This window comes from Takifugu rubripes, chromosome 9, assembly GCF_901000725.2.
Source record: "Takifugu rubripes chromosome 9, fTakRub1.2, whole genome shotgun sequence".
Lineage (NCBI taxonomy): Eukaryota > Metazoa > Chordata > Actinopteri > Tetraodontiformes > Tetraodontidae > Takifugu > Takifugu rubripes.
The window spans coordinates 12,394,337-12,411,210 of NC_042293.1; the positions used below are offsets into that span (position 1 = coordinate 12,394,337).

At 47.4% G+C, this 16,874-nt stretch overlaps 2 protein-coding genes across 4 annotated transcripts in view; one reads left to right on the plus strand and one right to left on the minus strand.

Annotated features, from left to right (window-relative positions):
- prickle1a (prickle homolog 1a) overlaps window positions 1-5,775 on the plus strand; it is a 20,008-nt gene extending 14,233 nt beyond the window's left edge. For both annotated transcript variants that reach the window (XM_003967492.3, XM_011607484.2), the window contains exons 3-8: window positions 1,093-1,206; window positions 2,145-2,282; window positions 2,944-3,147; window positions 3,285-3,471; window positions 3,544-4,416; window positions 4,505-5,775. In XM_003967492.3, coding sequence (XP_003967541.3) covers window positions 1,093-1,206; window positions 2,145-2,282; window positions 2,944-3,147; window positions 3,285-3,471; window positions 3,544-4,416; window positions 4,505-5,358 — 2,370 coding nt within the window. In that variant the 3' untranslated portion in view covers window positions 5,359-5,775. The remainder of the gene's footprint in view (window positions 1-1,092; window positions 1,207-2,144; window positions 2,283-2,943; window positions 3,148-3,284; window positions 3,472-3,543; window positions 4,417-4,504) is intronic.
- LOC105416943 (periphilin-1-like) lies at window positions 5,461-16,708 on the minus strand. 2 transcript variants are annotated; one of them, XM_011607486.2, is made up of 11 exons: window positions 16,502-16,708; window positions 15,921-15,981; window positions 15,290-15,363; window positions 14,857-15,060; window positions 14,599-14,657; window positions 13,305-13,388; window positions 13,026-13,186; window positions 11,187-11,263; window positions 10,655-10,789; window positions 7,369-7,533; window positions 5,461-7,171 (listed from the first exon to the last, which is right to left on the minus strand). In XM_011607486.2, coding segments are annotated over exons 2-11 (1,632 nt in total). In that variant the 5' UTR covers window positions 15,922-15,981; window positions 16,502-16,708; the 3' UTR covers window positions 5,461-6,499. The 2 variants fall into 2 exon arrangements, with proteins under 2 accessions (XP_011605788.2, XP_011605787.2); XM_011607485.2 differs by having other exon boundaries at window positions 13,026-13,219.
- Window positions 16,709-16,874: the final 166 nt, after the last annotated feature.

Sequence of the window (16,874 nt, forward strand, 5' to 3'; positions counted from 1 at the left end):
TAAGAGACCTTCTCCTCGGCAGACGCAGGCAGGGCTGTTAGTTGTGTCTGCAGGGCAGACACAGCGATGTGGCACTTTTCCCAAATCTGCATGCTTGTTTCTCCCGTCCTCTCCGTCTCTCTTGATCCCATTTCCCCTGTTAACATAACACACATGGAAGCAATGAGGGCGAGAAGAGACGGGCTCGCGGCTAAAGGCAAACCTTGAATTCCAAATGCAGAGCCTTTTGTTTTGGAAACGCACGGGTCAACTGCCATGTCTTTACTGCAGACACTGCCCTGAATGGGCCGGGTATTATGGGTCATCATTACAGTAAAGATCCAAATAAGGCCTAGGTGATTCCCCGGGCCCCCAGGGAGCTGGATGAGGGGTAATAGCAGCATGAAAATGTGCATAATTTATGGTGGGGGCAAACATTGAGTTGATTGTCAGGGTAAATTGTTGTAACCCCCCTCTAGACAGCCAAAGCTGCAGGAAGCCTCCTCCAGCACACAACATAAGCTCATCCCACCTCTTTATCTGACCGGCTGTAATGGCCCCTTCCTCATAAAATTTAGTTTTCATTGATTGGCCCCCAGGGTCAAAGTGCCACAGCGACAGGCAGCTTTGTCCTGTCCCTATAGAGACAAACATATCAGTGGAAACATACCATCATGGCGCTGATTTGACCTGCTGACCTGTTGTGACACGTTCAGGCAGACGTTATTATATTCCGCCAGTTCCGTCATCAAACATCCATGATTACACGGTGCCGGTTTGCCTTTTGAAATACGGATGATTTGTAGCTTTGGGATAAGTCATGTAAATATTTTGAGATCACAAAGACATTTTACAGCTGTCCCAGATTGTCTCATTGCAAATGGACCAAGCCGACTCCGGGTTCCCCGGAGACGAGTCCGGTCCCATATATCTTTTCTGTCTGGATCTGAACAAAAATACAGCGCCGTGCTCCGACTTTGAAACGGTGTCCAAAAGCACACACGTGCGTGGAAGTGTGAGGGTTTATGAGCCTTTGGGCTCAGCGTCATTATTATTGTTGTCTTTTTGCTCCATCAGCATTTTCCTGGCTCATCCTCTTCCTCTATTTGTCAGGTCCAGCTGTATTTCTCCTGCCTGCCTGAAGAAAAGATTCCCTATGTGAACAGTCCGGGAGAGAAGTTCAGAATCAAGCAGCTCCTCTATCAACTTCCTCCCCACGATAATGAGGTGAGAACGTTTTTGGATTTAACACTAGCTGTAAAAACAAAAGAACCCTTTTTTATGGGCATGGTTGCGCTTCCTCCATAACGTGTGTGTTGCCGACGCAGCGGAGGATTGCTCATGTTGCAGACATGCAGCGTGGGCACAATGCAACTTTTGACTCGATGATTTTATGGTGTTTGCCGGGAGCCCCCGCCAGCAGGATTCTTGTCATAGCGGCGCTCTTTACGAGGGCCGCCCCAGCGGGGAAGAGGGCCGCGAGTTAAAGCAAGGCTTTATTCCATGCCACCACCGCTGGTACCGCAGTCAGACCCGGCTGTCTCGCCCCTTTTGTGGCCCGTCCTGTTCGTTTCGCTCTGAACACAGAACCCATTTGTACACTCATCTGCTTTCCCTCTAGTGAAGGTTCAAAGAAGACCAAAAATGATGGCCTCCATTAGGATCTGGAGATGTAGGAGGAGGGTGAGGGGGTTCTGGGTCAAACGGTGCCTTTGTTTGGCCGGACCTGCTGTGGACTCTGCCATCTTACTGTAGTTTATAAAGGCACTTTTCCACTACACAGTGTCGGATCTACACGGCTGGGTTGGTGTTCCAGTACAGCACCATGGTTCCTCTTTGATGTGGGCTGTCTGAAAACACCTAGATAGAGAGTTCATTTTATTACAGCGCTTCCAATCATTTCTATATAAAAAAAACTTCCAGTCCTTTCTGTGTGTCCCACTTTGTTCCTTGATTCTCCGTGATCCCATAAGACCGTCACTGTTGTGGGATTTTAAAAATGGTGGGTCGGTGGAAAAGCCTCCATTCCATGCCATGCCTAGTCCCACTGAGTAGGTGCTCGTGGAGAAGCAGCATGAGTTTCTACTGGTGGTCAGTAGATCTGCGATCAGAACTAGATCCACCTCAAGGACACCGGTCTTAGTCCCAACCTTTTCTGTTTTTAGGTACGCTACTGCCAATCCCTCAGTGAGGAGGAGAAGAAGGAGCTGCTTATGTTCAGTGGCCAGAGGAAGAAGGAAGCACTGGGGAGAGGAACGCTGAAGCTGCTGCCTCGCAACCTTCTGAGCAGCATCTGTGAGCACGTACGTTCCTCATTGATGCTGCTTATTTGGACTAAACACAGTCAGGTTGCTTATGTGTGTGTTGACACTTGAAATTCAAATGCAAGTATCAACAAAAGAACCCCCCCCCCCCCCCACCCCACACACACACCTTTTCTGCCTTCTGGCTAACCTCAGGCGGATTTTACTTTAGAGTTCCCATGTAAACACGTAACAAACCCGGTTTTCCTGGTGCAGTGGTTAGCCAAACAGAAAGAACTTCCAGAATTCTATTCCCACTATGGAATATTGCACTAGTGTCACAATGGCACCAGTGGACAGACACACTGCTCACTCACACACTGGCAGGGGCAGTTGAGCCTCGTGTGCCCATCTTTAGACCGCGACTTTGGGCAGAAATAGCCTTCCCCCTCTGTTGTTTGGAGCGGCTCATAAAGGTTTCTTCACTTGGCAATCATCATCGAGCCGCCAGTGTGTCCATAATTAGGAGGACCCAGCCTGTACTGGCACGCACACAACAATCATTAGCAAAGCAAACACTGGAAAGCTGCGTGTGACTCTCGTTTCTTTCAGCTGAGCTTTGAGTAACACCGGGAGGACGTTTGAACTGGTGCTCAGGCGAGTTCCAGCTGTAAGCACCTTCGCGCAGGATGCTGTAATCAAGCCTTTCTGCATATTCCAGTGTGGCGAAAACATCAGCGGTGGAGAAATGGCAGTGTTCGCTTCGAGGGCGGGCCCTGGGCTGTGCTGGCACCCCGCCTGTTTCGCCTGCTCCACGTGCAGCGAACTGCTGGTGGATCTGATCTACTTCTACCAGGAAGGGAAGGTCCACTGTGGAAGGCACCACGCTGAGCTCCTCAAACCGCGCTGCTCCGCCTGCGATGAGGTAAAACCACAAGAGCTCCAGCAGACTGTGACCTTTCCATTGGTTCTTAATGACATCATGCGTTCCTCCTGTCTTGAATAAACGTTATTGACATCAACCGTAAAGACACAACGGACTGTGCGCATCTGTGTCCACAGATCATCTTTGCTGATGAGTGCACGGAGGCGGAGGGGCGCCACTGGCACATGAAGCACTTCTCCTGTTTCGAATGTGAGACGATTCTCGGGGGGCAGCGTTATATCATGAAGGACGGGAGGCCATATTGTTGTGGCTGCTTCGAGTCGCTGTATGCCGAGTACTGCGAGGCCTGCGGGGAGCCTATCGGTAAGGCCTAACAAGTCCGATTAAAACAACACCTGCAACGATCGTCTCGACTCAACGGTTCCTCTGTTCCAGGTGTGGATCATGCTCAGATGACCTATGATGGCCTCCACTGGCACGCCACTGAGATCTGTTTCAGCTGTGCCCAGTGCAAGAGCTCTTTACTGGGCTGCCCCTTCCTGCCACACCAGGGCCGCATTTACTGCTCCAAGGCCTGCAGCCTCGGCGAAGACGTGCACGCCTCCGACTCCTCTGACTCCGCGTTTCAGTCGGCACGCTCGCGCGAATCCCGACGCAGTGTGCGCATGGGAAAGAGCAGCCGCTCGGCCGACCAGTGCCGTCAGTCACTGCTCTTCTCGCCCTCCGTCAACTACAAGTTTCCTGGATTCAGCGGCAACGCCGAGGACACGCTGACCGACAAGCTCACGCACCAATTGCAGGTCACGAATTTATCTGACGAGCAGTTTTGGCGGGGGCGCGGAGAGGAAGCCGAGGCACCCGAGGACCAGGAAGAGGAGTGGGCTGAACATGAAGACTACATGACGCAGCTGCTCTTGAAGTTTGGGCAACACGGGGTTTTCCAGCAGGCCAACGACTCCAGACCGACCGACTTTTGGATTTCTGAAAAAGACGTCAAGACAAAGCAGGAGTCCTCCAAAGCTAGCAGCAGCGGTGGAGGGAGCTTAGCTAGTAAGAAGTACCAGGCTGACATGTACTGGGCTCAGTCACAGGATGGATTAGGGGACTCAGCCTATGGAAGCCACCCAGGCCCGGCCAGCAGCAGAAAGATCCAGGAGTTGGAGCTGGATCACGGAGCTGGGGTTGTCTTCCGGGGAGAGGAGCAGCAGTGGTACAACGACTCTCTGGAGTGTATCACAGATGAGTTAAAAAGGACAGATCAGAATGTCCGAGACTCCATGGACTCGCTGGCACTCTCCAATATCACTGGTGAGTGGGGTGGTCACAAGATGGTATTTCAAATATTGAATAGCTAATGTTTGGTGGGTGGCATCATTTTTCTCTTTCTCTCGTGCAGGGGCCTCCGTGGAGGGTGATGGGAAAGACAGACCTTTGATATATTCCCTGCAAGGATTTAATGACCTGAAGACGGAAGACTGTGAGAAAACCAGTAACATGGGAACCCTCAACTCCTCTATGTTACACCGAAGTGCAACTTCCCTCGTGTCGGAGCAGGAAGAGGAGGTGGAAGCAGCTGTTCCAAAACAAGAGGGGGCGCCCCTGCCAGAGGGCCGACCCAAGTCTAACGTCCCGGCCCTCAGGAGGACACGTTCACAGTCCAGACAGCAACAGGTCAAATTCTCTGACGACGTGGTGGACAATGGTCAATACTGTGATTTCCCAGTGCGCCAGCCACCGATGAGCGAACGGACACGCCGAAGAGTGTACCACTTTGAGGAAAAGGACCAGGATGTTTACTCCACTCGTCACCAACACCGCCACCACAGGAGACATCGCAGCCGCAAATCCCGCTCAGATAACGCCCTCAACCTTTTGACCAAGGAGAGGGCCCAGATGGGCTACAGAGCAGACCCTAAAGGCAACGCCTCGGCTTCAAGCGGGCACCAGAACTTCCGTGGTCATCCCACCTCTGCAGCCACATCAGACTACAGAATACACGGCCCCGGCATGGGGGCATTCTTGGGGCTGTACGGAGAAGATGACTGGTGTTCCACATGTTCTTCGTCCTCCTCAGATTCTGAGGAAGAGGGCTTTTTCTTGGGTCAGCCCATCCCTCAGCCCAGACCTCAGAGATATTACTACACGGATGATTTGCCCGGCTCTGTGGCCGGCATCTCCACTACCTATGGCCAAAGGACTAAGTCCAAAAAGAAGAAGGGCCACAAGGGGAAAAACTGTATCATTTCCTAGATGCTCTGAACCAATCACCACCTCCTTTCATGTCTACTGTTTTATTATCACTCTTAACACTCGATATTCTAAGATGTTTCTTGAAGATATATCTTTATTTTCCAGTTTCATCGGCGTACACACGGCATTGAAAACATGCCAGTAGAGTAACAATTTAATCGTATTACATATTTATAAATCGCCACCCAACTGAGTTCATGTGAGAGGGAAGATTTTAGCTGTATATATTGTAAAATCAACAAAATGGCTATTTTTTATACCCTTAAACTCATGACATGCTTTGTACCAAAACTGCACTCATGAGTGGGGTATTTATGGGTCACTGTATTGTAAGCAAATCATTGTAATCTGTATAAATGTACAAAGTTAGAATATAAGGATAAGATAGACAAGTGTAATAAAATTATCTATATATCATTAATTGTGTCGTTATTAACTAAAAGACAAGCTCAATTTCAAATTAGAAACACACTTGGCATTTCAGTAATAAATAAATATTTATATAAGGACTCATGAACACTCACAGTGGTTAGCACGCTGCGCTCGCTACGATATCACATCAAACACAAGGCTGGTCGACATAACAGTCAAAAACTCTCCTTACATGATGCTTAAAGGAAATCATGCAAGCGCGAAGCTGCATGTGTAAATGAGGTCACATAGTTCCAAACTGTCATTAATATTAAATAAATGACCACATCCACTTGATTTACTCTCTTGGTTCATGATTCAATGTTAAAAAATTACATCAAAGACTACGTTAACCTGACATCTTCTCAAATTCTATAATCCAAATCTTTTTTTTAAAAAAAAGGAAAAAAAGCATAAAATGGCAACAATCAAAAGCAATCAAAGTCTGGGTGTTTACAGACGGTCAAAAATGATTTGTATTGTGGTAAAATGGTTGGTCAATGTTACATCTCGTGCACGAGTGGTGACCAAAGTCTGTTCCTGATGCATTAACCAATCACAGCTCACCCAGCTCAACACTATTTCCATGTTTTATAGTATTTACACTGCAAAGTAAAACAACACTACATGTGTTGCACGTGAACACTGAAATACGAGAAGGTGCAGGTCGTAGACAACGCTGCACCATGAATCCGACTAAAACCATCTTCTTTAGCGCTGCTCTTGGAGGTCAATGCCGCATTCCAGGTGGCCCTTGGGCCTTTGCTGGAAGAGCAGCGAGCAGACACTGCAGAGTTCCATTGTCGGCTTGGATCTCGCACCAGGGCCCTTCGTTGTGCATGTAACACGTTACTCCACAGGGTTCCTTATCGTGATTCTTATCTTTGGCCTGTGAGGGAACTCTTGTGGCGACGACCGTGCTGTTGGCCTTGAGTTTCCAGTACTGACTGCTGGGGAGAAAAGGGAGGCGGCTTGGCGCCCATCCTGCTCTGATGTAGCCGATATTCTGCCAAACGGTTGGGTTAGAGAGGTGAACGTTGCTCAGTTTTTCACCCTGGGAGGTGTAGAGCTGCAGACGCCTGTCACCTCCTCCTCTGAGATCCTGCTGTGGAGGGCAGGAGGAGCCCTGGAAGTGGAACTTTGCTGGGTTTGAAAGGTTATCTTCTTCTCCAGAGTCGGCCGCCATCTCTCGTTTCCCAGGTTTACATATTTCGGAGCCCGTCCCATCATGTTTTCCACCTCGATGCTCCACAGCTGTGCACTCCTCCTTTCTTTCCTGCTGTTGACCAGCAGCACTGGTTGGCTCGATGGAACAAAGTTGTGGATCATCCCTGCAGACTGGCAGGTCGGAAGAAGTCTGGGGAGCATCCCGGTCGAGCACGTCTCTGTTTTGGTCAGTGGCCTAGAAGTAAAAGACAGAAATCCACTTTATTCATGAAGAACGATCCCTGACAGGTTAGCTTGGTTTAATACAGGACACATATGTTATAATTATCCATCTAATTGCAACTCAGCTGACTTTGGCTGTAACTAGAAAAACAGGAATACCATTTTTACATTCCCTATTCAGTTTTTTCTGGCATCTTTAGCTTGCAGTACCTCGTCCAGCTCCTTCACAAAGTGCCTCAGGTCATCGAGGCAGCGTTGCTTGATCTCCTGCAGGTTCTTATCCAGCGAAATCTGCAGCAGATTATCCAAAGCCGGCTCCTTTTCCACCAACATCTTCACCACGGTGCGAAATGTCTCACAGTCCTGCCTGTAAAGCTGCACGGAACAAAACAATGACGTCAGCCAGGTCGTATCCAGCCTAACGTCGGCTGTAGAAACCTGAAGCCCGAGCGTTTCAAAGCAGAGAGCACGACTTCACAAACACATCAGCACATACCCGTCAACTAAATACACCCAGCTGGGGCAAACCGGTATTTCACATAACAAATGTGTGAACACGGGTGCGTGAACCCGCTCCAGCGAGGGGCAGCAGAGTGTCGGAGCGTGTTGACAGGAGCATTCTTTCACCTTACACTCTAACAAGCTCTCACATTTTTACTGCTTGTCCAAAACGGCTGGTAACTCTTTTACTAGAGTCCCAGGTGTGAGATCACAAACTGCATCACCTGGGAAGGAGCGGCTGAATGGAGGACGTCGACGGGCTCGCAGCTCACCCTCAAAGTCACCTATGCTTTTAACTTTTCATGTGTATTCCTCCAATATTTCAGGCCGGATTGGATTGACAGGAACTCTCTGGGGATATGACCCACTTTCTGAGTGCGGCGTTCCAATCAAACAGTTGCAGCTTCTGCGTTGTGTCCAGACAACCTGACCTTTTCAGGAATTTGAGCTTTTTACAATCAGCTGACGCCATTTAATCAAACGGCAACTGCGTGGTAACAGAAGGGCAACAGAAGCCATCACCTTTCATAAGGCTGAAGGGAAAAATGCTCCCCGTCACTCTAATTCGCTCTGCAGGCTTCAAATGTGAGGTTAACCAGTTGTATTTCAGGGTTTGCTCAGATCTGGGCAGATTTAAAACCACAGCAGTTGCGTAATCTTTAGGAAAGAGGAAGAACTAAAAAACAAAAGCTTCTCGTGTGAATTTTGAAGTCCGCAGGCCGTTATTTGAGCGGTACCACGTTGGGCTGTGACTATAGAAAAATGTGAGTGTGGGAGTGAGGTTGACTGGGCAGCACAAAGAAAAGGTCAAAGAAGCAGAACAGTGGCACGGAACAATAAGCTTCGAAACAATTTGCCACATGGGAGCTGCTCACTGCATACTGGCGCTAATGGGAGGGTTAAAATAAAGCTGTTTACGGTACCTGTTGGACTAGGAACAACCACGGGCTCCGGGTTTCGTTCTCCCTGATAATAACAATGACTTTCAACCCCTCCAGCCTTCAGGTCAGCTCCTCTGTACGGCTTTAACCCTGTTATTCCTCAGATTTTTCCCTGCCGGACCATCCAGACGGTGGTTCCTGCATCCCTAACCCACATTCTGCACCACAGCTCATGAATTCAGAACCACTTCCTCCAGCTGGGGAAGAAGAGGGGAAAAAAAGAAGGGGTTTTGTGCCCTAGCATGCACTGCACACACGGAGCGGCGCAATTCACATAAACTCACACAGAAATATCCCCAGACTGTGGGAGATGTTTGGGCTCGGCTTTAAAACGTCGGCCGATCGTGTCGAGCGAACCTGCGTCTCCACATAATGACAGCGTTCAGCTCCGACCGCGGGGAAGCGAGACGCACGACACGTGTGGCCGCCTGAGCTCAAGGTCAACGTCGATCTCCGAACCTTAACCCTCCCCCCACCTGGGTTAAGATTGAGTTTATTGAGGCCAAATGTGTTCCAGCTTTGATGATGTCAGAGGAAAATGAGCAACATCAGACAAACACATGGTGTGAATCCCAGAAAACAGCAACTCTAATTACTTCAGGTTCATTTTCCATCTTCCAAAACAAGGCTAAAGCCTTTACTGAGCTTATTATATTCATATACCCACGTACCCGAGTGCTGCGTTTACTTACTTTCAGGCTGGCTGCAGTGTTCTGAAATTCCGTGCACAGACAGGAAGGGTGAGATTGACCCCAGTGTGCTCCCCATGTTGTGAGCAAAGGTTGCCAGGAGGTTCCCTGCATTCCCCCTCCAAGAGGGAACAAGAGCTGATCTCAGTGCCCGATATTAAGGGGCCACACAGGGCGGACCGGAGCCCCAAACAAGCGCCACCAGGGTCCTTGAAGAGGGGCCTTAACAAAATGGGCTCTGGCCCAATCCGGATGTTTGCGGAGGGCTGAATTGTGAACACAGCCACAGGAGTGAGGAGATGGGAGTGAGATTACACACAGGGCGCTCACACTGACGTTTAGTGAGGCTCTGTTCAAATGAGTGCTGATGCAGGCAGGGGTCCTGCATAATGAGGGAAGTAGGGTAATGACTTGAGGCCTGGTACACATTAGGGGATATTAAAAGAGCTATTTTAATCACTCGAGCTGCAAGCCGGACCTCTAGATGGAGGGGCTAATAGTGGAAATGGATATGTTTCATTGATTGAAATGATGAATGGACTCTGAAAATAGCTGCCAGGCTTATGAGCCAAAGGAAATGTCAGGTTGTTGTTATTTTACATGAGGATTTATGAAGTGGCCAGTTTGCCCCACGCTCCTCTGCTCTCTTATTTTGAAGTTCCAGGAGCAGAGATGGTTTGAATTTGAACCTTCAAGGACAACAGATTTGCTCATTACCTGAATAAAGACACCAGGCAGACGTCATATTGGCCTTAGCAAGAGACGCTGCAGAGGCCTGTACCTCTCACCACATCTATGGAGGAGCTGGAAACGGCAGGCAAAGCATGTGCGGGTGTGTTAATGCCAAGAAGCGTACCACACAGTGGGTGGGCTGCCTGTCTCCTGCGGGGCAATTCCTGTCCTGTCCTAACGGGAACAGCTAAGTGGCACTGTAGCTCAGAGCCACTCCAAATATCAGCACACAAGAGGCATCACGATCTGGACTTTTTTGCTGACAAATATTTCTAAAACTCAGTCTGGTAATTACACGTGGCACGCCGAGCTATTTCAACACCTTGTGCATCAAAGCTCTGACTCTCTGCCAAATCATAAAGCCGGTGCTGAAAGACACGTCTGGATGTTTATAACGTTCGAGACGAACTTTGTAAGATGGATTTTTTTTTTATGACGAAGCAGATTACTGCACAAATTACAATGAGTTCTTCTACGTGACATCAGAGAGATGCCGACGTTGGCAGCAGCTCCCGGCTGAGTCCAGCACGTTAAAGGTTTACAACAAGTGTTACTAATGGACACTGTTTCAGATCTGGCAAAGCAATTAGGATTCAGTAGGAACTGGTTGTTTGGTGGAACAAATGGAACTACCTTCTCAATTTCCACAGCTTTGGCTCTAATGGCCTTCAAGCGGCGAGCCTTGAAGTCCTCCTCTGGTGTCAGCGTTGGCTCCATGCCGGCAGCCGCCACCTCCTCCGTCTCCGCTACAGATGCAGCAGTTTTTTCCTGGCGGGCCAAAGGTTAAAGGGGGTTAGGGCTGAGGTCGCCGGGTTTAGAGGGCCGGTTCTGATTTCAAAGTGGTTCAAATGGAGACAACCCTGCTCTTTTACAGGTGTTGACTTCTTCTTTTCATACGTTATTACAGTCGCCACATGGCAACAGTAAACCTCACCCAGCGACCAAACAGAACAGCTCCTTCATTAGGAGACCTTTCCTGAGAAAATCAAGTTCTTCAGCCATTTACAAGCATAAAAGGGATGAAATTGCATGTTCACTTCAGGAGATCGGTACCCTCCTTTAGACCCCTTTAGCTATTTCATTTCTTTTTAAAAAGTGAACTATTTCGCAGGTCATTTGACAGGAATTGGCCCAGCTATGCTGCTGACTTTATTGACCGGTTTACCGTTGAGGAGGACGAGCTTTGCTGATCTTCCTCCACTGAACTGGTGGAGGTTTGGTTCGCAGGCTCGTTTGGCCGAACTGTGGAAAATAGAGCAAAACAAAACATTCAGTTCCGACTCGGAGGAGCTGGACCTAAAAAGCACAGGAATATGTGGCAGCATTGTTTCGTTTCATTTCTGGTTCCTCGCTGGTTTCTGTCTGACTTCGGTTCCTCTCTCTGTCTGTCTCTTTTCTGTCTACGCTGGAGCGTCTAAGTTGCAAAATGCAATGAAAGGTTTTAAAAATACCCTGCGGAACACGCACTTCATACAGCGAACAATGGTGATTATGGTGTAAACTCTGTGGAGATGATTGTTTTTTTAAATATACTCCTCCCACACATTGTCTTTAGCTGGCTCCCATCTGTCCAGACCAAAAGAAAGGCAGGCTAAACTGGCTTGTTTGGGTTTAAAATGGTGGAATCTCAGTGTTTGAAGAGAGACAAAAAGAAAAGCTTATTTTATGGTGAGTGTGAGCTGCAGTAAAAGCTGTCAGATGCTGTTTTTTAGACTCTCCAGACAGTCTCAGAGTTCTGATGTCTAAATGTAGCTGTGTTCCAGCTGACTGCACGGCAGATGGCTAAAATGTCTGCTAATGCACAGAGGCTCCACGCAGCCCCTGTTTAACTTCACGATGATGCATTTAGACACTGGAGAGGAGGCGTCCAGCGGTGTCCTCACCTCCGCTGACACCTGGCCAACTCCCCTCTGCAGCCCGTTGGCTTGGGGACGTTACAAATAATGAAGCTCCTCAGACAATTCCAGCGCGCCAGCATCCTAAGTACAACCACATGAAGCCTGCGGACTGTAACGTGCGGTAGCAAAGCTGAGCAGCACCCAGAGAAACCTGCTGATCTCCCAAAGAAAGGTTCTTTTCAGTGTTTACATCAGCAGACAATTGGATGTCATGACGGAAAGGTTCTGTTTCTGTAAGGATGACCAGCCCGGGTGTTTCTCGCCAGTAGCAGTCACCACTGATCAGGAGTGTGTAAAACCAGACTTTCAGGGCAGCTTCTGTGTGCAGATCTTCCTTTTTTCCTGCGTACTTTGCTGTGTTGACTTTATTAGTATCCCAAATGGGAATGACGGCGAGGGGGGACGTCTGCTTGCACAGCTTCAAAGGCTGCTATAACATGAAGCTTTGCTTCCAGAGCATTAAGGCGCTCCGTCCTCCTTCACTTTCTGCCCCACTTAAACATTTCTAATGTCAGACGGCTTTAAAGCCAAGACTCGATAATAGTTGTGCAGCGAGGATTTACATTCTGAAATTCCCAAACTCCCACTCGAGAAAAGCCAGGTTGAGAATTCAAAGCCAAATGACCCCAATAAACCGGGAGTATCCTTTTCCCTGGCCTCTTAACGGGTTATTGTAATTAACATCCTAACGTGTTTCAGGCCTGTGTGACCTCTGAAAACAGATGCTTCACCTGGACCCGTTTCTTCCTCGGCTATTTTAATCTCTTTAAACTTTTCAAATGAGCATTTTGTAGATGTTGCGCCAGGTTTTATCATCAAACAAAGCAATATTGGTATCAGAGGAGGGTAAATGGCTCATATTATCCATGCTTCTTCAGGTTTTGCGTGCTGGAACCAATCGGAGTCTCGGGTATCGCGGCGTCCTGCTGTGCTGCCGGGCGTTACGCAACCTTCAAACATGTTTAAAAAATATTCAATTCCCGGACTATGACCGCTTGATTAGAAACACGCTGTGGAACTAAATTTCAGAACAACTGAGATCAAAGTTCTGGAGTCCTGACGTCACGTCGCTACCTTATGAAGGCCGGTGACGACTCCACACTTACAGATTTTTTGGGGGGGTGGTTCGGTAGCGTCTCTGTCCCTGTCGGGGGTGAAGCTCCTGCTGCTTGTGCTGGATCCAGAGCGGACCGGAGGCTGAGACTCCCTGCTGGATGGAGAGCGCTCCCTCTTGCCGCCCGCTGGTGCAGCACTCCTGTAGTCAGCTCTGACGGGTCGATCACGCCGCACAAGAGGAAAACTGTAGTTTTTAGAAAAACCTACTGAGCTCGACTGGAGGGACGAGCCAGCTTCAAATTACTCCCAAATTTTGAATCAACCAGAACCTTTTTTTCCTGTCCAGCAGCTGGTTTTGAGGAGGGCCTGACCCCCGACCTCTCTTGCGGAAATGGGGACCGACTCTGTTCTTCCTGAAAAACACCAAATATACGGATAAAACCAGGATTGTTAGAGGAACCTGATTAATGCAGCCGTGAATTAGCTAACGTCACATTATTGCACGGGCTCCTGAGGTTGCTGAGGTCTTTCCTGAAGACCTTTGTCAGTGAGGACTGGCGAGTGTTTAATGGAAAACAGGAAACACAACCTGTTCTGCAGCACGTTGCTTTGTTTGGAGGTCCGGCAGCAACTGCCTGACAATCAGGCTAAATTTGACCTTTTGTCAGCTTTATTCATCAGCTGTAGCTCCGAGTCTACAGAATTTAACTCAAAAATGACCCAAAGGCACCTGGTTGTCCCGACCTCTGCCTGAACTCCTGCAGCATTTCAAACAAGGAGCAGGTCTAACAAGGCCTCTTACTTTTACGACTTATGGACTGTTTGAAGTAGCCAAGACGCAGCCTGTCGTTAGCTCCCACTGGATTCGCCATTGTCGTCCACGCAGGACACAGCCATGATCAAAAGGCTGAAGAGATGGTGACGTTAAAACATTTCCCAGCCACACAAGAAAGACCTTAAACCTAATCATAAGATGGGGGGGGCTTTACTTAGGACATCAATTACAGCCTCCAGTCTGTTTGGGTACGATGCCACATGTAAGTGGATTTAGGGATATTCTGACATTCTTCTCTGCAGATCCTCTCCAACTCTGTCAGGCTGGATGATTAGAATTAAGGATGAAAAGCTCATGACTGGTTCCATCAGAGTGGAGAGTTCTTGTTTCCCACAGTTTGAGTCCTTTAGCAGCTCTTTACAAACTCCAGGTGGGCTTTCAGGTGTCTTTTACAGAGGACAGGCCTCCACCAGGACACTCTGCCATAAAGTCCAGATGGTTGACCTTCTGGAACTTTCTTCTATCTGCAAGGGCTCAGCCAGAGTTACCACTGGGTTCTGGGATATTTTATTGTAGCATAAGGGTTTGCCTCACCTGGTCAGGAGATGCTAAAACTCTTTATGAAATAAGGGAATTTCCCAGAAGTGAATTTTCTAGACTAGACTTTCTGAAAAAAAAAAACTCAAGACAATTTGGAATAATGCTTTGTTATAAAAGTAGACACAACGGATGATGGTAAAACCGATGACTTATTGTGAGGAGTCTCACTTTGAGTGTAATAATTGTTTCAAATGCGAGTCTTTGTCTCCACCTAGTGGACAAACCAGGACACAACGAACAGGTCATACCTTGAGTTTAGTTGGTGCCTTAAATCCTGTCTGTTATAACGTTGGTTGAACGGAGCATCCTGAAAATGTTTTGAAAATATTTAAAGTCACAATTTTTGCCTTGTATAGAAGCAAGCCATCTCAAACATGCGCCATTGTCATTTATTTGCCTACAATCTCAAACGGTAAACAATAAAAATGACTGCCAACTGAATATCTTTGTTTAACGTGGTCGACCTGTATTGGCAGCTACGACTGTAACAATAAATAAATACTCACATGTCGCAGGGGTGGAGAATTTCTGTGAAAATTGGGGTTATCAAAGTACTGCTGATCACTGGATGGGTGAAAGCCTTCGTTGTATTGCTCGCAGGCGTAGTTTTGGGGACCGTCGAACCACTGGTCGTTACCAAAGCCTCGCTCAAACTGCTGATGAACGGGACTGTGTCTTTCAACAAAACCAAGGACTCGGTGGACCGTCACCTGATAAAGCGGATTTTACAGAATAAAGGATAAGGTCAAGATTCAAACTCATGGTAAACAAGGTTAGACAGCTTGTGCTCAAAACATTCATCGACAGAACTGGCCCTCCGTCATGGCTACAAACGATGCAATTTTAATTTTGTAAAATGTAATGTGATTCATTTAAAACAGAGAGAAACACACCAGAAATAGTCAAAATGCATAAATGGAACAAATAAAGATCTCAGACCTCTCGTGCATCCATTGGTGAGAAGTGCTCCGCATATGCTTCTCTAATAGATCTGCGGCCATGCTGAAACGCCACTGCACAGATCGCCACATGGAAACAATGATTTAGTTACACATGGACAACCTTTCTACTCTCCACCCCACTTTTCTTTAAAAGAGGACAGAGCAGGTGTATTAACCAGGATGGCAGCACAGCAATGTTCTACAAGGAGTCAAGTTAATTGATGACTAATGAAATCCAGGAGAACAAGATCTAAACTTTAGTTTGAGTTTGCATAAGGCCATGTGGATCAGGGATGACTTGACAGAACTTTGTCACAAAAACAGAACTGAAAGCTAAATTCCCTTTACTAAACCGTCTCCTGGGTTAGTGATCAGAGAAGAGTTGCTTGATGTAAATGAACCCAGTTTCTTCCCTGATGGCAACAGTCTCAGCTGAAATCAGCACTTTGAGCTGCTTTTGCTGGCCTGTTGTAAAAAGGTTTTACTGCTTCGACACTAGTAGTGTAACAGATGTGATGAATGAATGCTCGGTAAAGGGCAGTCTATGCTGGGGTCAAACAGATGAATTGTTACAAATATAGGTATTATCATGCAATAACACATGCAAACTAGAGTTGTTTTCCACTTACTGTTGAAGAAGCAAATTGTTTACACTCTGACATGCATTGGATGCTTCAGAATATGACCAACCTAAGAAGGGGAAAAAAGCCTGGTTAGCCAGACTCAACATATATTATTCACCCCACTCATCCCAATCCCTGCACCATCCAGAACAATCCACTACATCTAGGTGGACAAATATGCAGCCAATTCAATGCATAGTTGTCCTGACAATACAGTATTTTAAACAATATGTCATACTCTTAACTTTGCTCTCTACGGAGAGCGTCTGCTTCCTAGCCTCATATACATCATATATCCAATGTTATCAGGCTTATTAAAGCATGATCAAATGCATTTTGAGCTTTGCCATAGCAGAGAAGCATGGTTTCACGCACAAACACGATGCGCAGCTGTTACATAAAGGAATGATTTGACTGAGCTATGTGAATTTAGTCTTTGCACCGAGGCATAGATGCCGGTTATATCGCCATGCAAACCACACGCTTGTTAAGATTAAAGATTATTATTCAACACTGTGTCGTTAGCAAACCTTCATTAGCAGACCATTAGCATCAATGCAAAACGGAAGTAATGGCATCTCACTCACCAAACACTGATTTAAATTCTGCTGACACAAAGAGCGTATTATGTTTTCCAACTTATCCAACCACTGACGTAGGCTTATGAAAATTTACAGCACAAAAGCTATTTTGCAAGTGGCTTCATGGCCTTTGGATACATTTTAATGCAGTTGCTGCTTCTGCTTGTTCTTCTTCTTTTTTTCTCCTCCTCTTCTTCTTCTTCTTCGCGTAGTAAACTATTTCTCGCACAGCCTCGCCCCCTAGTGGCAAAGATATGAACTAGCGAGTTTGCAAACAGAAGTTTTAAAACAAAATGCAGAGGACATTTGTGGATGCGTGGATGAACATGCGTCATGTGCACGTTAATTCTATAGTCGTATCATTTTCAACGTCTTTTAT